At 44.0% G+C, this 21,809-nt stretch overlaps 11 protein-coding genes and 1 non-coding gene across 12 annotated transcripts; 7 read left to right on the top strand and 5 right to left on the bottom strand.

The window, feature by feature from the left end:
- Positions 1–155: 155 nt before the first annotated feature.
- Positions 156–494, top strand: KLMA_70357 (uncharacterized protein; the record flags this gene model as incomplete). Its single annotated transcript, XM_022821616.1, has 1 exon — positions 156–494. The coding sequence occupies one exon, from the start codon at positions 156–158 to the stop codon at positions 492–494; it is 339 nt and encodes a 112-aa protein (XP_022677960.1).
- A 127-nt stretch (positions 495–621) lies between these two features.
- Positions 622–1,446, top strand: KLMA_R708. The gene is made up of 2 exons: positions 622–656; positions 1,389–1,446. It is a non-coding gene; the product is annotated as a tRNA-Arg (tRNA).
- On the bottom strand, positions 831–1,757 carry KLMA_70356 (uncharacterized protein; the record flags this gene model as incomplete). The annotated part of the gene is made up of 1 exon (XM_022821615.1): positions 831–1,757. One exon carries the CDS (start codon positions 1,755–1,757, stop codon positions 831–833), a length of 927 nt encoding a protein of 308 aa, XP_022677959.1.
- Positions 1,758–3,151: 1,394 nt separating this feature from the next.
- On the top strand, positions 3,152–3,424 carry KLMA_70355 (uncharacterized protein; the record flags this gene model as incomplete). Its single annotated transcript, XM_022821614.1, has 1 exon — positions 3,152–3,424. The coding sequence occupies one exon, from the start codon at positions 3,152–3,154 to the stop codon at positions 3,422–3,424; it is 273 nt and encodes a 90-aa protein (XP_022677958.1).
- A 1,007-nt stretch (positions 3,425–4,431) lies between these two features.
- Positions 4,432–5,349, top strand: PET9 (ADP/ATP carrier protein PET9; the record flags this gene model as incomplete). The annotated part of the gene is made up of 1 exon (XM_022821613.1): positions 4,432–5,349. The coding sequence occupies one exon, from the start codon at positions 4,432–4,434 to the stop codon at positions 5,347–5,349; it is 918 nt and encodes a 305-aa protein (XP_022677957.1).
- A 1,116-nt stretch (positions 5,350–6,465) lies between these two features.
- SHE1 (She1p) lies at positions 6,466–7,671 on the bottom strand (the record flags this gene model as incomplete). Its single annotated transcript, XM_022821612.1, has 1 exon — positions 6,466–7,671. One exon carries the CDS (start codon positions 7,669–7,671, stop codon positions 6,466–6,468), a length of 1,206 nt encoding a protein of 401 aa, XP_022677956.1.
- A 699-nt stretch (positions 7,672–8,370) lies between these two features.
- HEK2 (Hek2p) lies at positions 8,371–9,489 on the bottom strand (the record flags this gene model as incomplete). Its single annotated transcript, XM_022821611.1, has 1 exon — positions 8,371–9,489. One exon carries the CDS (start codon positions 9,487–9,489, stop codon positions 8,371–8,373), a length of 1,119 nt encoding a protein of 372 aa, XP_022677955.1.
- A 786-nt stretch (positions 9,490–10,275) lies between these two features.
- RIB1 (GTP cyclohydrolase II) lies at positions 10,276–11,271 on the top strand (the record flags this gene model as incomplete). Its single annotated transcript, XM_022821610.1, has 1 exon — positions 10,276–11,271. One exon carries the CDS (start codon positions 10,276–10,278, stop codon positions 11,269–11,271), a length of 996 nt encoding a protein of 331 aa, XP_022677954.1.
- A 206-nt stretch (positions 11,272–11,477) lies between these two features.
- Positions 11,478–11,732, bottom strand: KLMA_70348 (uncharacterized protein; the record flags this gene model as incomplete). Its single annotated transcript, XM_022821609.1, has 1 exon — positions 11,478–11,732. One exon carries the CDS (start codon positions 11,730–11,732, stop codon positions 11,478–11,480), a length of 255 nt encoding a protein of 84 aa, XP_022677953.1.
- A 608-nt stretch (positions 11,733–12,340) lies between these two features.
- STU1 (Stu1p) lies at positions 12,341–16,771 on the top strand (the record flags this gene model as incomplete). Its single annotated transcript, XM_022821608.1, has 1 exon — positions 12,341–16,771. One exon carries the CDS (start codon positions 12,341–12,343, stop codon positions 16,769–16,771), a length of 4,431 nt encoding a protein of 1,476 aa, XP_022677952.1.
- A 210-nt stretch (positions 16,772–16,981) lies between these two features.
- On the top strand, positions 16,982–18,910 carry POL12 (DNA-directed DNA polymerase alpha subunit POL12; the record flags this gene model as incomplete). The annotated part of the gene is made up of 1 exon (XM_022821606.1): positions 16,982–18,910. The coding sequence occupies one exon, from the start codon at positions 16,982–16,984 to the stop codon at positions 18,908–18,910; it is 1,929 nt and encodes a 642-aa protein (XP_022677951.1).
- Positions 18,911–19,028: 118 nt separating this feature from the next.
- Positions 19,029–21,737, bottom strand: IST2 (Ist2p; the record flags this gene model as incomplete). The annotated part of the gene is made up of 1 exon (XM_022821605.1): positions 19,029–21,737. One exon carries the CDS (start codon positions 21,735–21,737, stop codon positions 19,029–19,031), a length of 2,709 nt encoding a protein of 902 aa, XP_022677950.1.
- Between the last annotated feature and the right edge of the window lie 72 nt (positions 21,738–21,809).

Raw genomic sequence — 21,809 nt, 5'->3', positions numbered from 1 at the left:
GGAAAATTTGTTTTCGAATTGACAATTGAGATGAGATGAGATGAGCTACGAAGGTTAATTAGATTAGGATAGCTTGGAACACGGTGTATTTGTGTTGGGACTTCCATATTATCCAGGTCATATCCGACAGAGTGTGTGTATATATCAAGTGAAAAATGGCCAAGTCTCTACGTGCTAAATCCGATCTTAACGCTAAATCTATCAAGCGTAAGGCTGTTTTCCAAAAGACAGTTGACGCTAGAGCAGAGAGACTTGCTGAGAAGTTAAAGAATGATCTATTGAAGCAGAAGATGGAGGAGCTCAAGGCCAAGAACAACGGCATGGAAATTGACGAAGAGACTCTACTGAAACAGGAGGAAGAGAAGCGCAAGGAGATGGAATCTGTGCAAAAGAAGGTGAGTACTTCTGGGTGGAGGGATGCCAGACACCACAATTACAAGAAGGCCAAGCTACAAAAGAAGAAGAGCAAGAAGGGATCGTTCACCAAGTTCTAAAACTGATATTATTAGCTAATATTTTTTTTTTTTCTGAGAAAGAAGGGAGGGTGCCGGTATGCCCTCTTGTCCAACGTTCAACGTCCAACGTTTCAACGTCCAACGTTTTTCCGGTCGTGTACATTAGAGACAGGCCTACGGGGGGCCTGGCTGAGGAGGCTCAAGAGTAGAAACCCCCGCGTTTAGTCAGTGCATCAGACAGTGTTTGCTGCTGTGTATATACACGTATACATGTATACCATTTATTATAAACCTGTTATAAAGAAAGTCTAAAAGGAAGGAAAGGGAAGGGAAGGGAAAGTAAAGGAACGGAAAACAACGAATTAGAAAGATATATTACATGAGGAACGAGTCCCCGGAGAGAAACGCTTCTCCTGCGATGAACAAATCAGAGTTTGAAACAGCGGTAACGTCTGGAACGGATTCTGGTTCTGGTTCAGAGTGTGACTGCTGGACGACCACAGCTTTATTTTTGGAACTTGCTTTGCCCCGCTGCTGCTGCTGCTGCTGCTGCTGCTGCTGCTTGTTCGCCTTGGCCTTGGCCCGACGCTCTCGCCTCAACCTCGACTGCATCATATAATACGTAGCCCGCCTGATTATCGTCTCAAGCACCTTCTCGTCATACTCCGGATACTTCACCTTCACCCGCTCATGCAGCTGGTACAATATCTTGGCTCTATATTCCTTTGTCGTGCCTCGCACCCAAGTCTTGTACCCCAACGGATAGTGCAGCTCCTTCTCAAAAATGTCCAGTATGAACTTCTCCCGGCACAATGCCTCGGCTGGTGAGTCCAGGTTCAATACCTGCGCAAGCCCGCGCGCAGAAAGCCTCGAGTCCGAAACCTTCTTCGCACCACTAGCTGGCGATGACGACGTAGACGACGACGTCGTCATCGACCCTTCTGAAGGTGGAGGCGTCGTCTGCTGCGGTTTCGAATACCGTCTTTGTCTTGGAATTGGAGCAGGCGATGGCTCGCTGAAACTGCTCCCACTAACACCACCACTACTACTACTACTACTACCTACTTCCTCATCGCCAAGCCCAAAGTCCAGTCCTCCCAGTGTAGTATACGAAAATTCCGTCTCCAGTACCACACCAGGCTCCACTACTCCATACTCAGCCTGACGACCACTCCCCTGCTCCTGCTCCTGCTCCTGCTCCTGCTCGCATCCATACCCGTACCCATAACCGTTCCCATATGCATACCCATACCCATATCCAAGGCTGAACACATCTGACACATTTTCCTGACACCACGACATTTCTTTTTTCGCCCTATACTCTTTTTTTTTTTTTTTTCTCAGTGCAACTAAACTAAATTTTCACTTTAGCCTTGCCTTAGTACCAGTAGTATATTATTATTATGACTGACTGAAGAATTAAGTAATTGACTAACTGACGAACGATAAAATAGTCTTCCTGTTCCTCTTGTTACTGCTCCTGAGCATGCCACTCACTCAATTACACCTTGTCGTCGGCAATCGCACACGGCTGGCTCAAATTACCTTGGGCCTGTCCACTATAATACAGACAGACACTTGCACTAGACACACCTACGCTTTATTATATATATATTTATTCAGATATGTATACTCACGCACGCACGCACACACACACACACACACATTATCTATCACGTAAACATGCAAGGTAGCACACTGTATCGCACTCACCTCTCCTCACAGCTGCTGGCCCCTGTCCGCAGACTCACGCTCAGTCAGTCAGAATCAGATACAGAACAGAATCTGTCAAACTGTGTCCCGTCGCTGCGTGCGGTCTGGGTGTTCCCTGCCTCTCCCATATCCAATCGAAATCCAGGCTAGGCCGGTTCACTTACTGATTTGACGATAGATAATCGATCACCAAGATCAATGGGAGGGTTTTCCCAGGGGAAAGTGGGAAAAAACCTGGGCACTCGCCAGCTTTGTCTTGGCCAGATACTAGTGCTTTGGGTTTACTGATAGTGCTTTTTTTTTTTTTTTTTTTTGTTTTTAGTATTTATTTTCCTAGCTGCGCAAAAAAGTGTCACAAGTGTCACAGTGGGATTCCACTTTGTTTACCATTTGGGAGCTTATCGGCCGCAGATGGGATAGATGGGGGAATGTGTTTCCTGTTTTGGGAGGGGCGGCGGTGCGGGCTTCGGTGGAGGGGTTCCGGAAGAGGAAGGTGGCGGCCGAGGGGGGCAGGTAGGAGGAGCCACAGCACAGGAGGGTGGGAACCGCGGGCGGGTGCGTGCGTATTTGCGGTGTCCGGTGGGTGTCGGGGTGGGTTTTCGTTTTGGGACATTCGCGAGATAGGGAGGGACATTGGAGGGAGCGAGGGAGAGCCGATAACGGACTGGGCGTCGGAGAATGGAGAGTCGGAAGTCTCCGACCCTGATCATGTTGATGTTCTGGTTTTTTTTTTTTTTAATTTCTTATTCTTGTTCGTAGTCACGTGACTGAGTGACTTCCGTCACTTCGTCAGTTTTGCCAGCTTTGTCACCTCATAGCAAAAAAAGGGTCTGCGGTCTTGCCTTGCCTGACCAGCCCCCCCCCCCCGACTTCCCCATATATAAGACCACACCCGCCCTATCACTACCCCTCGTATCATATGTATCTCCTGGAGACCCTAGACCCTAGACCCTAGACCCTAGAAGACCACAGCCATCCCCCCCATGTCGTTCGTGCCGATCATCTTTGGGAAAAAAGACTGGGACGCCAAAAGCCCGTTCGAGGAACAGTACCACGGCATATACTGCCCCAACTGCCACAACTTCCAAGTCCGGCCCGTCAAGCGAAGAGAGTTCATATCGTTCTGGTTCATTCCTGTGCTGCCCATCTTCTGGGGCAACCAGTTGCAGTGCCCCATATGCAACTGGCGCCAGGACTTCAAGACCGAGGACCAGTTGCGCAAGGTGATGAACGAGCAGCTGCGAGTGAAGCAGTGAGCTGAAGCAGCGAGCTGCAGCTACTACTATGTACGTACTGCTGTATATAATAGAGACTCAATCAAATAGAAGAGGATAAGTAACGAACGGAAATGCACGTCACGTGCGAAGCACGTGACGTGTAGATCATCTGGGATCACACCGCACGAACCAATAGGACTTCGTCCCCGTGCAGCACCCAGAAAATCGCGCACCGCCCCCCCCTCCCCCGGCCTGCTCCCCCCCACACACTAAAAAAAAAAAGAACCACCCACCAGAAATCAAAATCAAAATCCAAATGGGAAGCGAAATCGAAAAACCTACCCAGGCATACGCCTACGCCCCATCTCGGAGCCTCGCCCAGTAAGATTACGTCTAATTGGTAATTCGTAATTGGCGCAGGTTGCGGCCTCCCCCCCCAGCCTGGGCCTAACTATAGCCCACCTTTAGCCCTCCTTTATCGGTCTTCGGTCCTCACTAACTAACTAACTAACTAAACCTCCACCGGATCTGTCGCATCGCATTGACTCTGCTACTACTTCTGCCCTGCCGCCCCAAACCCCCATCCCCCAGAAACACCCGCACCACCCACACTCCAAACTGGAAAAACACAGAAAAAAAAAAAAACAAATTTTAAATTTTCCAATTTTCTTTAAAATTTTTCACTAAAAAAATTTTTTTTCGCTGCGAAAAAAACGCATTTTCCTCGCCAAACAAACGCTCGCAAAAATATCGAAAAATAAAAATAAATGCGAAACTAAGGAAAGAAAAGATTTGGAAAAAAAAAAAAAAAAAAAAAACAAAAAACGCGCCGATTAGAAAAAAAAATATTTAAAGCGGCGAAATATTTGGCCATGCCCAAACTCGTTCTGTTTCTTGCTTTGCACTCATTGTTTTAGCTAATTGATTGTTATAGATTTACACGTAGTTTTTATTAAGAGTTTTTAGTTTGTATTTCTTCTTTTTATTTTATTTGTTAAAAGAAGTGTCTCAGTAAGCAAGTCAACTCAAGCTTTATATAACCAAAGATGTCTGCTGACAAGAAACAATCCAACTTCGTTATCGATTTCTTGATGGGTGGTGTTTCCGCCGCCGTCTCCAAGACCGCAGCTGCTCCAATTGAAAGAGTCAAGTTGTTGATCCAAAACCAAGATGAAATGATCAAGCAAGGTTCTTTGGACAGAAGATACAACGGTATCGTTGACTGTTTCAAGAGAACTGCTGCTAACGAAGGTATTGCTGCTTTCTGGAGAGGTAACACTGCTAACGTTATCAGATACTTCCCAACCCAAGCTTTGAACTTTGCTTTCAAGGACAAGATTAAGGCTATGTTCGGTTTCAAGAAGGAAGAAGGTTACGCTAAGTGGTTTGCTGGTAACTTGGCCTCTGGTGGTCTAGCTGGTGGTTTGTCTCTAATGTTTGTTTACTCTTTGGATTACGCCAGAACCAGATTGGCTGCTGACTCCAAGAACGCTAAGAAGGGTGGTGAACGTCAATTCAACGGTATGATTGATGTTTACAAGAAGACCTTGAAGTCTGACGGTATTGCTGGTTTGTACAGAGGTTTCTTGCCATCTGTTGTTGGTATTGTTGTCTACAGAGGTTTGTACTTCGGTTTGTACGACTCCTTGAAGCCATTGTTGTTGACTGGTTCTTTGGAAACCTCCTTCTTGGCTTCCTTCTTGTTGGGTTGGGCTGTCACCACCGGTGCTTCCACTGCTTCTTACCCATTGGACACTGTTAGAAGAAGAATGATGATGACTTCCGGTCAAGCCGTCAAGTACAAGGGTGCCTTCGACGCTTTCAGACAAATTGTCGCTGCTGAAGGTGTCAAGTCCTTGTTCAAGGGTTGTGGTGCTAACATCTTCAGAGGTGTCGCCGCTGCTGGTGTTATCTCCATGTACGATCAATTCCAAATGATCTTGTTCGGTAAGAAGTTCAAATAAACGGATTAAAGCAAAGAATTGAGTAGGAAGTAGGAGAGTTTGTTTTAGAGTGGTCTCCATCCCTCTTCTCCTCCGCTCTCCTCACCTCCACTCTTAATTTTTTTTCTTTTCTTTATTCTCCTTCTATTAAGATTTTTTTTTTGTTTTCTATTACCAAACAACATAAAACCCCCGAAACGCTCATCATAGGTTGGCTAGGGTTCTTGTTTCTGCTCTTATTTTTGTTGTTATCTTCTTCATACTCTCAAGAGTGTGACAGAAGTAGTAGCTTAATTACTACAGACTTGAGATTTCCCCAACCTACTTGCAACTGTCACGTTTCGAAGACACATGTACAAAGTTTTAGCAAATATGGTCTTCCTAACTGATATTATGAAACAATATTCCTAAAAGATAGAGAATTCAATAAAAAATACAAAATTCCCCCCTACGCAAATTAAAGTAATATATTAAAGTCCCTTTTTTATGTTTCCCTATTCTTTCTGCTTATCACTTGTTTTTAATAACGAACGAACGAACGAATATTCGATCTTTATTTAGGTCTTCATCCTACCCCCTTCCCACTATTACACTACATTACAGCTATAAAAAAAGCAACAACTCCGAAACGAAACTTTTTTAAGTTTTGGATTGCGCGCAATGGCTATGGTGATGTGACGTGTGAGGCTAGGCTAGGTTAAGGTTAGGTTAGGTGGAGTTCTGAAGTTAATGGAGAGAGATGACGAACTAACTATATATTCTGTAAATTTTATTACGCACATTGCGTTTTTTCCCCAGTATTTCTTTTTCTGTTATCTCTCGTCTCCTCCCCTTCAGTGCCTCCCCTTCCCTTCCCTTCTTTGCTCGCTGATCCTGATCCTGATCCTGATCCTGAACCCCTGCCATTGTTCACAACGAATCGTGAATAGTTAGTTTTTGTTCTTGCTCTTGTTTTGCTTGGCTGGGTTAACTCAACTCAGTATAGTGGCGGTGTGTTGTTGATCATATATATATATAGATTGTATATCCACGACATTCACGTAACAAATTAACATTCATGATTATTTCTATGATTATTATTATTATTATCAATTACTTGCCTGTCCAGTTAGTTATACACACTAAATTATACATCTTTTACCTCCATTGAGGTCTGTTCACCGATAAATTGTGCATTGTTGTTGATTTTGTAAGCTTTGCTGCTGTAGTCGTGACGCTGTGTAGGTCGTTTTGCGTTTTGGACGAAGGCAGTCTTGTGTTTGGTTTCCTGACCGGTTTCAGACTCACGTCTTGTGCTGAATTAGATCTTGATATAGTGGATTGCTCGTATAGTCTCTCAAACACCGATTTCGATTTGGGTATCCTGTTGTGTGGTTGTTTCTCTGGTGTTGTTGTTCTGCTGGTCGCGCGGCTTGTAGTACGACTTGTGGTGCGACTTGTAGTGCGGCTTGGAGCACGGCTTGTCGTGGCAGCGGGGCCAGCACTACTACTAGTAGTAGTAGTAGTAGTGTCTTTCTTATTCAAATTTCTAAATATATCGCCATGTTTCGAAGCTTGTTTTGATGCAGCTGCAGCTGCCGGCCTCGAGTTTGACTTCGAGGCTGCCAACAACCTCTGGAACGGATCGTTTTGCTGCTTTCTTTGCAAGGATGTAGCAGTGGGTTTCGCAAACGTGGGCAGCGACGACGGTGGCATGGGCACAGACTCGTGGATCTGCTGTTGTCTACGCAATGGCGTGTTGCTGATTATGTTTCTGCGACGGTCCCTTTCGTGTCTGTCCCTTTCACTTCCAGACGACATGCGCACTCTCAGTCTTCTTATTCTATGTGTAATATCCGTTACAGGACTGAATAAAGCGGCACCATCCCCTACTGATGAAGCACCTCCATGAGAGTCTCGGCTCACAGACTTTTGCTTCTTTTGCACAGACCCATCATCCTCACTGCTTATTTGAGCCTCACTTCTTTTCGCCGGTGTCTGAGGCTCCTCCATCGCGACATCACCCGATTGATATTGATTCTGCGTCTGACACACCTTCTCAGAACCATCCACATACTTGGCCAGCGAATAATGCGTATCAATCGACTCCATGTCCTGGAATCGCTTCTCATGTTTATCATGAAACTTCATAGATATAGATGTCTTTATCTGTCCATGCGACCCCTGCACCACCCCATTCACCTCATCCAAAAGCTGCTGTTTCCCAGGAGAAACCCTCGGTAGAATATTGCTGGCTCGCTGCTCCAACTCCTGTAGAACATTGTTCCCAAGTCTCTTGGATACTCCAATGTACTCGATGATATCATTTCCATCCATCAGTGGACGAATGTTTTCCTTGTCCATTGTACTAGAAAATACACACACAAGCAACCCCCAACTGTTGAACCAACTTCTAAATTTTCCAAAATCCCAATGATCTTGTTCTGGCCTGGTACCACCTCTAAATACCCTTTTTAACGACACTTTCTGCACTTCTTTATTGTACTCTTGGTTTGTTTACCATTCTGTTTTCAATCTCTAAAACCGTTTTCCATTTTTTCCTTTCTTGAATCATGTGTACACACACAAACAAGAGAGGAAATAGATGGATGGGAATTACAGCCTGAGCTGAGCTGGCGATGCGAAGGGGAGTGGAGTGGAGAGGAGTAGAGTGTGGAATAATTTGAATTTGAGAGGCAGTAAAAATTGGTGTTAGGAGAGCCTGGGGGTTCGGAGGGTTGGATGTACTGTTACATAAAAAGTCTTGATTACATAAAAATGAGTGCAGTTACAACTAGCAGAGGAAAAAATAGGGCTTTCTTCATTGTAAACAGGAGAGAGAGGTGTCTCTGTGTCTCTCCGGTGTAGTAGGGAGGGCCCCTTTGCTTGCTTGAAACAAAGATACGATAAAGGTTAAAGTTTAAAAGTAAAATAAAGGTAAAAGGAGTGTGTGGTTGGATGGGTACTCGAGTAAAAGAAAAAAAAAATAGTATAGTAAAAAAACCGCGTAGCATATGAGTGAGTACCACCACAGCTGGGGGAGGGGGATTGGCTGGGCCCTGCTTATGTTTCTGCAGTTTCGACGTTGTTGGCAGCAGCAGAACTGTCTGTTGCAGCAGCAGATTCTGCACCTGCACCTGCACCACCAGTAGTTCTCAATGCAGCCTCGTGTTCCTCGCGTCTCTTCTTCTCGACGTCCAAGTTCTTTAGTAGCATGGTCTGGGCCAGCTTGACGGATTTCTGGTCGTTACCCCAGATGGTGAAGATTCTGTTGCCCGTTTCGTTTGGCTCTTGGCCAATGACGATCTTGGTCTTGGTGAATTTCCTCAAGTTGGCGATCCGGTTACCACCGACACCCAACAACGCACCGACGTACTCCTTTGGGATGGCGAGCGTCTGCGAGACCTGGATCTCCTTCGTGTGCTTCGAGTGTGGGTAGTAGCGGGGCAAGGTTCTTGGAGGTACATGCACGTCGTCCTGGATGAAAAGCTCCGCGATCTCGTTGATGCAGTTCGCAACAGAGGTGGGGAAACCCTGGATCTCCAACACCCGGTCCTTGGAGTCCGGCAAGAAGTGTTTCGACGCAACGAGCTTCACGCTGTGGGTCTCGATCAACTTCTTGATCTTGGCTCCCTGCTGTCCAATAACAGACGAGATTTGCGGGTTGGTGCATATCAACCTCAAGTTACCAATCTGCTTCCACTTCTCGGGATCCTCGATTTCTTCTTTCGACGCTGGCGGCAACATGAATCTGAGGTGCTTGAACACATGTTCTTCTGGCTCGTAATCGGTCGTCAACACCCGCAAAACCTGGCCCAATGCGTTCGCAACCTGTCTCGCGTTCCCCGAAACGTTCAACAACCGGTCAGAACACGACTTTTCGCGAGGCGATATCCCGATCTTGATGTCGTTCTCCTTTCTTATACTCTCAATGGTGTTTCCCTGGGGCCCAATGATCTTTGCTGCCTCTTTCAACGACACCAAGACGTGGAACGTAATGCTATTCGAGCCCAACCCGTTGTTGTCTGGGGCTTGTCCTGGGCCAGCAGAGGCAGAGGCAGCGGCATTCAAGTTTGTATCCAAGTCCTGGCTCACGCCAGGGCTTGGGCTTGGCCCAGGGCTCGTGCCCTGGGCCGAGCCCTGGACCGTCCCATTCCCAATACTTTCCACTGATGACGACATGCTGAATTTCTTTCTCTATACTTTTCTGCTATTTTTTTCTTTCCTTTCCTTTCCTGTCTTGCGAACACTCAATTGACACAGTTCGATCTAAACTACAGCTGCGCGTGTCTTGATGTAGGAGTAGGCACTTCAATTCAGTTTCTGTTTCCTTTTCTGTTCCTGTTTCTATTTGTATTTCCTATATTATACAGTGTACATTGTACAATGCAATATAACACATTACATTATTATATATTTCGTATTTCATATTTCATATTTCAAAATGCCAAATTTCAAATTTCAAATTTCAATGTTGGAAGAGGAAGAAAAAAAAAAAAAACACAGGACACACAAGACTTGTTGGCGAGCGGTCACGTGGGGAGAGGAGTCCGGGTAATATACAGAGGCCCCGGGTAACATAGAGGAGACCCCGGGTAACAGGGAAAATAAAGTTGTCCCGGGTAACAGAGCGACGCCCCCGGGTAACACCAAATTTCTCAAATTTGTCAGACATTCAGAGACAACAACTCGGTACACCCACACACCGCAGTGTGTCACAGCCTTGCCCCCCCCCATATTACATGAATTTCTCATAATTTTCGGCATCTCGCTCGACATTACTAGAATCCACATTTATAATGCTTTATGACATTACACATGATTTACCACTGCTTTGTCGACGTATATATATAAATAAAGCACGTATATAGCGGTGTGTAGTGGTATAGCTGGTGTCTAATACAGGAATAGGCCGTGCTGAAGTACATCTGGACACATCTCGACAAGAATAAGAACGGTATACCCCCCATGACAGCAGAAACGGTAGCAGAAGCGGTACCATCATCATCGACTTTGAGTCAGAATAAAAGTGCAGCAGCAGCTGACGCTGCTGCTGCTGCTAAAGCTGCCTCAGGACTCCCCCACGTACAGTGCATCGCCAGAGCCAGAATACCCACGGTCCAGGGCCCAGATATCTTCTTGCACTTGTACCAGAACGACAGAGACAACAAGGAACACCTGGCTATCGTGTTCGGAGAAGACATTCGGTCGAGGTCTTTGTTCCGCAAACACGCCGGCGAGACGCAAGAGGCGCGCATGATCAGAGGCGCATACGTTGGGAAGTTGTATCCAGGACGCACGAGCGCGGATGTGGACGAAAAGCAGGGCTTGTCGCTGCAATTTGACGAGAAAGACGGAAGTCTAGTGGTGGAGCCATCGACGACGTGGTGCGAGCAGGAGACGCTTGTGCGGATCCATTCGGAGTGCTACACCGGGGAGACGGCATGGAGTGCGCGTTGTGACTGCGGGGAACAGTTTGACCGCGCCGGAAAGCTCATGGCGGTGGATCACGAGGGCGACATTAAAGGTGGGAACGGCCACGGCGTCATTGTGTACTTGAGACAGGAGGGCAGGGGTATCGGACTCGGCGAGAAGCTCAAGGCGTACAATTTGCAGGATCTTGGCGCAGACACGGTGCAGGCGAACTTGTTGTTGAAGCATCCTGTGGATGCACGTGACTTTTCCATCGGACGTGCCATTCTAATCGATTTGGGCATCTCGCAGGTGCGGTTGCTCACCAACAACCCGGATAAAGTGGCCCAAGTGGAGCAGCCTCCGTTCCTCCACTGCGTCGAGCGTGTGCCGATGGTGCCCTTGTCGTGGTCGGGAAACCACAGCGAGGGGATCCACTCGAAGGAGATCGACGGCTACTTGCGCACCAAGATCGAGCGCATGGGCCATCTCCTCCAGCAACCGCTCACCTTGCACACCGCCCCAACAGACCCAAAGACCGCTGCTATATGACAAATAGACAACCTTCGATAAATTAATTAATTAGTTTCCCCCCTTCATCATGTATGTAGTAGCACTAGGTGTGCCCCATATATTAAGGATATATGTATATACACACACATATATATATAAAAATTTATCTTCCTGAGTTTTTAATCCCTACAAATAGGCTAAAACCAAACCTTCTTCTTCTTCTTCCTTCTCCCTGGGCCCAGGGCTCAGGTCTCCCCGCTTAGCTGCAAAAGATAGTCCTTCGCATCCCCAGTTACTGTAGCAACAACCTCAGAATCGTGCAGCACGTACCACATACTCCGATCCTCACTCAACTGTGTGCTCACTGACCTCTTGAGCTTGCGTTGCTTCGCAATAAAGTCCTGGTATCCCTTCACACTGGTCAACTCCACAGGCGCACTGTTCAAAAACGACCCTGTAGAGTGTGTCATATTCATGCTACTCAACTTGTACATCGACATTTTTTAATCTTACCTTATGTTATCTGTTTCCTAGTTATCTGTTTCCTAGTTACAGTTCTTGATCCCTCTTCTAGCGTGAAAAAGGTGTAACTGTTACCTCTTTACCTGTTACCTCTCGATCTCTTCCTTATATATATATGGCTACCTGATTCAATTCAATGTCTAATCAGGGCTTTTGCCCATCCCGATTAGTCGCAATGCGGAATCCGGCGAGGAAAGAAAAAAAAAAAAAAAAAAGTACCGTTACCCGGGGGTGGGACAATTCTCCCTGTATTACCCGGAGAATACAATTATAGGTCATGTGACTAGAACATTGACGTTTCTTGTCACATGACCGCGATTTCCAGATTATTTTTGCCCGCCCCCCTTCAGATCTGAAGATACAATAATATATTATTATAATAATATATATAAATTATATATATCAGCGGTTCGGCGCGAATCCAGAAAGTAAACAAACAGATAGACAGGAAGAAGAAGAAGAAGAAGAAGAAGAAGAAGAAGAAGACTCACTGACCATTGGTAGCTCCGGCCTGGAATAGAAATGCCATACTGAAGAAGGAATATTACAGGAATATAGTAGTAGTACAGGAAGAAAAAATCTCAAGATGAGCGATGAATTTAATGGATTAGACGCGTTAGTCGACGAATCGATTCCCCCAAAAGAGAAGCTGGCATTGCTCACACAGTTCAAGGGCCATGTCAAGAAGACTCTGGTGAGCGAGCAAATGTGTATGCGGTACTTTGAGAACCTTAGCCGGCTTCTGATGCAATTAGCAGGCGAAGAAGAACAAGTAGAAGTAGAAGATGAGAGAATGACACTTTTCCAGCTGGCGCATTCGGCAATGTGCTATTTAGTGAAACGGGTGGCCATGCAGGCGCAATACAAGTTCCAGCATGATGTGATAGAGCTGGTTGTGTGTACGTTGTTGGCTGCATGCGATTCGTGCGGGAGCGGGGACAAGAAAGTATGGCAGAGTTCGGTGAAGGCGTTGGAGGCGATATATCTTGCGAAACCGCACGAGTTCAGCCGTGTTTTGGACGAGTGCGTGGCACATAAGGAGTCGATACGTACTCAGGTGTTGCTAGTTGTGGACGAGTTGGCGAGAAGCGAGATTAATAACGGACGGAGTGCGTCGAACTTTGTTCAGAAGTTCATGCCCGTTTGGGTGCACGAGATGAACACGAACCCGTCGTTCCAGCCGAAAGATGTCGAGCTAATATTTGATATAGCGGCCAGTCGGTGTCCTGATGTGGTTGTGCGGAACATGGTGGATTCGGTGATGAATAAGACGGCGTCGAGACTGCTCGAAACGAAGTTTACCAAGATGAGAGGCCAGGGCCAGGGCCAGGGCCAGGGCCAGGGCCAGAGTATTGTCGCCACTAGTCAACCGGTATCCCGCAGCTCCACACCCATGAACAGCAACGGATCAAACGCGCAACCGTTTGACATCCACACCGAATTGCAATCCATCATGAATCAGGCCCCACAGTTCCCCTCAGTGCCTACCCCAGCCCCAACAAACTACTCAAACTTCAACCATCTCCTCAAAGACTTGGAATCCATCTTGGTCCCATTCCAAGCTCCAAGGGAAACAGAACAGAACTGGAAGTTGAGACAGGCAAACGTCATCAAACTTCGATCCATAGTGCTGGGGAACACTTCCACAGAGTTCCCAGAGAAATTCTTGGACGCGTGGCGCGAATATAACTTACACGAATGTGTTACAAAATCTGCATTATCATTAAGAACATCACTATGCACCCAGGGATGTAGCTTGGTGAAAGACCTTTGCTCCGTATTTAACGCAATACTCGATATCTCAATCATTGATAACCTCTGGTCCTGCATGGCAAAACTTATGGCAAATACGAAAAAAATTGCTAACCAGAATGCATACATTTGTCTTATAACATTATTATCAACGGTCCCATTCCATTCGCGTCTTTTCAACCACTGCTTGGCATTGATTAGGGACAAAAACACAGCTTCAAGGCTTTACTCTTCTACGTTCTTAAGAATACTTATAGTGAGGTTCCCGAAAAGGCTAGTATCTCAACACCATGTTTACGTCGAAGAGTGGCTACAAAAGGGACTTACAGATGCCCAAACTACTATCAGAGAAACAATGCGGATTACCTTCTGGTACTGGTATAAAATCTCTCCAATGAGTGGGAAAAAACTACTAGGCTCATTCCAACCTCAAATCAAGAGAGCTTTAGAGAGTAGCATACCTGCTCACTTAGATATCGATTACGATGCAGGTGGACATTTAACAGCGACAACAACTGCTGGAATATCTACCAATTCACGAAATTCTTCTAGAAGGTCAAGTTTACTACCGAAACGGTTTCCCAGCTACGCTGCTCCAACTCAATCTTCACATTTACCAAGATCTTCCATAAAGAGATCATTGACGGATATATCTCACGCCAATTCTTTCTCAAAAAGATCTTTAAGAACACCACCAGACCATGAAATGCACATCGACTTGACTAACGAGATTACAAAATCTCATACAAACCCCTTGTTAAACAGATACATGAGAAATGATGCCCATAAGAGAGAAGGGGATGAAAAAGCGGAAGGGGAAGAAAAACAACAATCGGAAAGAGAAGAAGAACATTTAGTGGAAGCTTTGTCTAGAGATCCTAAACATGGGTTGGAACTTCTTCAAAAGTATCTCCTATCTGACATCAACATTGAAAATTCGGATAAATTACAATTTTCGATAATGTCTTTGATCAGAACCAACCCTAAACTATTTAAACCTCTGCTACACTTCCCCAAATTCTATGAACTGATTCCTCTCAAATTTTCAATGATATTGTTGCCCTTGAACCACTTGGATATCACGATGATTGAATCTCAAGTTTCTCCATCCACCATTCTTAATAATGTTATTACAATCCTACAATCCTTGGAAGAGAGAAACTCGGAATGGTCTATCTTCTATGTCCGTTTCAAGTTCCAAATATACAATTTCTGCTTTGAAACAATCGAGAGAATGCTATCCAAAGTGAATATGTCTGATACTCTGATCAATGAACTACTAAATGCTTGTGGAAAGGATATGGACGCCGAAAAATACTATAGTCTAATACTCAAAATATACTCTTCGGATAAAAATAAGTTTACGGCTTTGTTGAAGTTAACCCCAACGGCATCCACTAAGTTGAAAATTGCAAATGAGATTCAAAAGAAGGACCCTGATTTTGAAATAAAGAACATACTCAACAATTACCGTCCAATAAGTGAAACCGTAGATCCTCCAGAAGAAAAACATTTGCTAGAAATGACAATGGTGAACCCTCTCGAGAAAAGAACTGTGAGTACCAATACTGTCGTTCACAATTCGCTAGATTCTGACATTGAAGAAAATGAAGGTTTTGAGAGGCAAGAAGTAAGGTACTCCAATATACCTGAAGTATCCATGCACAATGATGACGATAATGTTTCTTCTAGAAATGGTTACTCAATTGAACCTGAGAGTCAAGCTGTGAAGCAGGATCCTGCAGGAGAAATAAAAGAGACAAAGGAGAAGGAAGAAGAAGAAGAAGAAGAAGAAAAAGAAGAGAAAGAAGAAGAGGAAAGAGCACGGAAAGATCAGAAAGATGACGAAGAGCACGACGATCATTCTGTCATTCACGAGAATCTGGAATCAGTAGGAGTGAAAGAAAATTATCAAACAAGAGATTCTAACGTAACCGAACTGACGCAAGAACTACTAGAAAAAGCTTCAAGCTTGATGGAAGAATCAGACAGACACAAGGAAACAGATGAGCCAAATGGTTTCACTAAATTTGGAGGGTTTTCAAAGCTTACTGAAATGACAAAAGTTCATAGTGTTTTCCAACCAGAGGCTCCTGTAAATGAGAATATAGACTACATGGATGTTGATTCACAAAATGATTCAAATTTAGGCCACAAGTCTATGCTCTCGGATATATTCTTGAAGAATCAAACAAATGAAGATATACACACATCTAAGGAGTTTGGTGAAATCAATTCAAACAAGGAACATAAGTTAGATTATGAATCGCATATGTTGACTGAAGCTATCAATGATATGGAAATCAAGACCAATACGGAGGGCTCTGTTGGAAATAAATCAAAAGATGATATTGTTGCCTCACAACCTATTGATAAAGAACACGCTCAGTCTCATAATCAATACACTCCTCTAGATACGTCTGTATTTCCTCACGAATCATTAATACTTTTTGAGTTGAACTTCATAGACTCATACATCGAAACGGTTGAATTGAATAAACTAAATTCAATAGTCCATTCGATTACCAATAACGGTACGTTCAAGATGAATGAACTACAATACTTACTAAAGTGCTTTCTCACACAGGATGACGAAGTCCTAAAATGGATACACACTGATTCAAAGCTCACTAAGCTATGTTTCATAACAGAGCAATTGCTTTCTTCCAGCTCATCTGAGTCGCACATACCCACAAATATTGCATACAAGTCCCTCATATTGGCTGCTTGTTTAATCCTCATTAACGAGAAACTTGATACCCGTGTGTTGAAGAATGAAAACTTCAGCAACCTTATAGATAGCATTATATTCCTGGTCGCAAAGCTAGACACATACGATAATGAAATATACTTCGCCAGTGGAGAATTGAGACAAATTATGTTGGATCATGTCCCCAACATCTCAACAGCTTTCTTAGAAAGATGTCTAACTGCACTAGCAAACATGAATGAACAGTATATGGTCAAAGTTTCATACATTCTACAGTCCATTGGTCATATAGTGAAAACCATTGGGAAATCGTTAACAGTGGAAAACTTAAAAAATCTATCTAACGCTGTCTCCAAATATGCACCAAGCGACGTCCCAGAATGGAGGTTCGAATCATGCACCGTGCTCTCTATCATATACGCAGAATTGCTCCAAAGAAACACACCTGTGGGGTACATCCGCTCGCTTATGCCGCTGCTAGACGCTTCTGACTTTGAAGTCGTTAGGCGTATGTCACTTTTCACGAGTAAAGACGCGTCGCGTCATCTTGGCTGAACTTTCAGAGATATTGGTTAAGTAAAAAAAAAAAAACATACTACGCGTATCCTGCAGTTTGTTCGTGCTGATGAGAGATGGACCTTTGAACCGCTAATAATAACAAGTACGTAAACATCTTTAACCTAGGCCAAACCTTTCCAAACTCAATTAGCATATATCAATACTATACAAAGTTTAAGAGCATACACTAATATTCAAAAGATAACCATGACCATCGAGAATGATTTGGTGGTAAAGTTCGGCTCTGCTGCCAATAGTCAAGACACTATATCCACCTTACAGCACTACATGAAGATATATGATCTTAGCGTGGATGATCTTTACATCAAGTGGGAGCAGTTCTCTTATCACAATAAGGACAAATATGCTGCGAATAGCTTCTCTGAACCGGTTCTACATGAATTCAAGAGCTATATGCAGCAGCAGATGGAGAAAAAAGTGAGCGCATCGATTACTTCGAGCAGCTCAGTTACTCCCTCGATCAAGAAGCCTAAGCTCCTGGTTCCAAATGCGAATTCACCATCGATGTTTGGATTAGCTATTCCAAATACTCCCACTTTAAAGAAGCGTAGAATTGAAACTGGTGGTACTCCAACAGAGGCGCCCAAATCTAGTCCATTAGGAATAACTGAATTACCTTTATCGGCGACAAAAACACCAGCTAACCTAAAGGCCGCTACCGAGGCAGATAAGTGTCTTGTTACACTTAATGTAGACAACGTTCAGAAGAGCGAGGGTATTGATTTGGAAGAAGGTAGCTCTAAGGTCAAGATAGCGCCCTTTTATGATGCTAAAAAGTACAAATTCAGAACAATGAGACAGAGTTTGCTGGATACAGCCGATGTGCTGGACGAACAAATCGATATTTTCACTGAAGTTGTGCAGAAACATTACAACTTAAAACCATCTGATATCGGAGACCCTACTTATCAGCAGCAATCTGAAATATACACAGTGGGTAGAATTGTGCCCGACGCTGTGAATGCCGATGGTCCATTGAATATAGACTCGCTAGCTTTAGAGACATCGAGATCGACGGGTATTGGTAGGAGAATAAGGCTGAATTTCGAAAAGCTGCAAGACGTATCTGTTTTCCCAGGCCAAATCATTGCATTAAGAGGTAAAAACGCAAACGGCGAATACTTCGTCATTGAAGAAATCCTGAAGATTCCATATCTGAACTCACCAGTATCAGATCCAGAAACAATACAAGATGCTCAAATGAGTCTCGATAACCGTTCAATGAAAGTAGTTGTTACTTCAGGTCCATACACGAGTGCAAATGATTTAGATTATACAAACCTACAAGATTTTGTGACAAGAATTAACACAACTATCAAACCACATGTACTAATAATGTTTGGCCCATTTTTGGACATCACTCATAAATTAGTATCTACGGGTCAGATCCCGGAATTCAGTGGCTTAAAGCAACAGCCAAGAACTCTAGATGAAATTTTTGCCAAAGTGATCGCTCCAATACTGAAACAAATCGATAGTAGAATCCAAGTGATATTGGTACCTTCAACCAAAGATGTAGTCTCCAAACACGCTGCATACCCACAAGACTCTCTGGATAGAAGATCATTGAGCTTGCCTAAAAACTTTAAATGCTTCACTAATCCAAGTACATTCCAATTAAACGAAATCTTCTTCGGATGCTCAAACAACGATATTTATAAAGACCTTAGAGAAGTGACAAAAGGTGGTAACGTTTTCCAAAGGAATAGGTTTGACAGGGTTTCGGAACATATCTTAGAGCAACGAAGGTATTATCCCGTTTTCCCTGGCGGCATAAAGACAAGAAAGATAGAGGACAAGAATGGAAAACCAGTATTTGAACATATTTCAGGTGCTGATCTTGACGTCCCGTATTTAGGGCTAACAGAATTCATTGGTGATATCATTCCTGATGTGATATTGATTCCAAGTGAACTAACTCATTTTGCTAGAGTCGTTCAAAACGTCATTATGATCAACCCGGGTGCGTTTGTAAGACCAAACGGTGGTCGTGGTACATATGTTGAGATGTCAATTGAGGCCCCAGATATGGAAAATGAGAAAATGACTAGAATTGACGACGTTTATTTACATTGTCTTTGGAAGCGTTCAAGAATTGATATTCTAACAGCATGAACGCTTTCAATAAGGAGAATTAGAAACTGTATTAGAATAAAAACTAACTAACTTTTTTTTTTTCCTCTTTATATTTAGGTAGAAGTATAGTTACATAAGGTTTTAGATTAAAGTTCACTTAAAACTTCTTTTTTAGTTTACCCAAAGGTGACATAATGCCCTTCTTTTTCTTCTTTTTTGCCGATGCGGATGACGTAGTAGCTGGTGTTGAATCAATTGATTCGGTATCCTTTTTCAAAGATGTTCTATGGTGCTTAATATGGTTCTCTGGAACAATTTGCTTCTGAGGAGTAGCCATAACTTTATTTTCATTCACGAATTGCTTCTCGGGTTCTGTTGCTTTTGAGGATACGAATTGTTGAGCATCGGCGGCCAGACTAACTTCGAGCTTTGGCACTTTACTATTTTGGATCGGTTCTTTCTTCTCTGGAACAGCATCATCAACAGGAGCAACAGGGGTGGAAATAACAACAGGAGCAGTAGCTGGAATGGCAGGAGAACTTGCTGATTTTTGTTCCTCTGGTTGCGCGGTGGGCTTAGCGGTCTCACGAGGAACGGAAGAAATAGTAGCTACGCTTGCAGCTTCGATATTTGGGGTAGATTTTCTCAAGTCGTAATTCTTCGAGGTTGGAATAGTTGGCGGCAGGGTTGCTCCTGCCACGGATGAAGACGTCAGAGAGGAAACAGACGACTCCTTTGTTGCTGTTCCATTTGGAATCACCTTAGAAACCGAAAGAGAACCAGTTTCCCTTGGAGCCGCAACACCAGGTCCAGGGGCCACACCCACAACAGAAACAGGATCAGGGTTACGAGATGTCGTCGCTGGAACTGGGACCGGGGAAATTGGACCTCTTCTTTTCACCGAGTTATTTTCAGAACGGTTAATGTCAACACCAGTGGTTTTCACATCTTCAGGTGCTGATGTTTTTGGTTCTGTAACAGGGGCTTCATTCATGGCAGTCGTTTTCTCATCATGCTCTGTCGATTTAGCATCTGCAGGTTTAGTCGTCGAAAGTTTGTCCATGAATTGAGCGGTCCTGTTCACAACGTTCTCTAAGTTCAGCTTTTCGGGTTCCTTTTGCTCTTCAGTTGGAAGGACAGTTTCTGCCTCTTTGGTCAAAGGAGCTTGTAAAATCTTGGATATTGCCCGGTAAATGAGGAAGAAGACATGCTCCAAGGTAAAGCTGTACAGCAAAATGCTCTTGAGGTCATAATGGAATGGATAATCTTGATACCAGGTCGTAGAAATTGAGCGTTTCTCTGTCGTTGAAGAATATCCAACACCCGGTAAATCATTGTTTCTATACATTAACAACATAGCTGGCGTGACCAACGTGCTAAACCAGGTGAGGAAAGTCAAAATAGAGTTCCAAGGCGACATTGTAATTTCCTCATATCCATCCTCTTTCATAACATCTCTTCTAGCTTTTCCATCGACAAGTGGGGCACATTTAATGAGAGCTCTCCAAAGGTCCAACTTGAAGAATAAAATATTGAAACAAATGCAGACCAAAGGTGCTAAAGGCCATATGGACGAAAAGATGACGACAAATCCGAATTGTAGAACCAATTTACGCGTGTTATCATCCACATTGAATTCACCCCAAGGACCTGTCTCATATGAGCGGATCTCATCCAAGTATTTCTTTTCCTCCGGGAATTCTTGCGAGACCAATTTTGTGATCCTAGACTTGGAAGAGTCAGGTTTGTTTTCTCCAGTGATCATTGGCATGACCTTACCCATAACAATTGGAAGTATGTTGTCCATTGCCAATGCTACAACCTGATTGGTTACAGTAAAGTAAAAGAATTGAGTTTGGTAGCGAGATAAGTTCATTTTAAACTCACTTGAGTGAATTGGAATGTGAACTTTTGAGGCGAAACTTTGAAGAGTAGGCAAGTACTGGTTCAAAAGGTGGCCGAATGGGAAATAGATGAACAAAGTCATTAGCAATGGAACGTAGCTTGTCAAGAATGTGAATACGAAGTTCTTTTCGAGCTTAGATCTTGCAGGGTTGACACCACCCTCCCAAGCAGTCATTTTTTCAACAAAACATTTGTTGTAGATCATTGTCAAAATAGGAACGTAAGCCGAGAGTAGAACCGTGGGCAAGAGTGCAACAACCGAAGCCAATGGTCCCTTATATAGTTGCGTAACAAATATTTCCAAAGCGAAACACAGCAATTGGAAGACCAACAACAAAACAACGAAAATTAAGGCCACTGGAACAAAGCAGAGTTTCTTTATAAACGTCACTCTAGAGTCTTCAAGCGGAACAAGCGTCAAGTAGCCAAACTCAGACGTGTAATGTGGCTCATACTTGTTTTTCCAGAGTGTGATAAATGTGATAGCCCAAAGGAAAACAACAATTGCATAATGGGTGTTGAATTCCGTCCCGTTCGGATTAAACAAACGAAGAACCAAACCGAACAAAGCCAATGGCATTAAAAACCGCGTGTAAGTCTTCGCAAACGCAAAGTACAAAGCAACTCTTGGATTGCCCGTTGCCTGAGCTAAAGAAACCAAATCCGAGTCTTTGATCAACGACCGTTTCATAATCAAGTCCGAACCCATCTCCCGGATTTGATCCCTCTTCTTACTACCGTACAAAGGTGTGACATGCTTGACGAAGTCAAAACGTTCAGCCACACGTAGTGCACGTCCCAGATCATCCCGGACAAATACATACACATTACTATCATCATGGCCTGGTCTACATTCACACGAAATACCTTTAGAACCTAATTCCGCTAGTAAAACCGACAAGTTCTTCTTCGAATACTCGACCACTAACACATAGTTAGGGTCCAAATCTGCAATACTCATCGTTGCAGTTGAAGTATCGTCCGTTTACTATCTTCTAGCCATGCACCTGACAACTGAACGTCTCAATAACAC

This window comes from Kluyveromyces marxianus, chromosome 7, assembly GCF_001417885.1.
Source record: "Kluyveromyces marxianus DMKU3-1042 DNA, complete genome, chromosome 7".
NCBI classification, from domain to species: domain Eukaryota; kingdom Fungi; phylum Ascomycota; class Saccharomycetes; order Saccharomycetales; family Saccharomycetaceae; genus Kluyveromyces; species Kluyveromyces marxianus.
The sequence above is the reverse complement of the archived record's forward strand: the minus strand, read 5'-3'. Positions and strand labels throughout refer to the sequence as shown.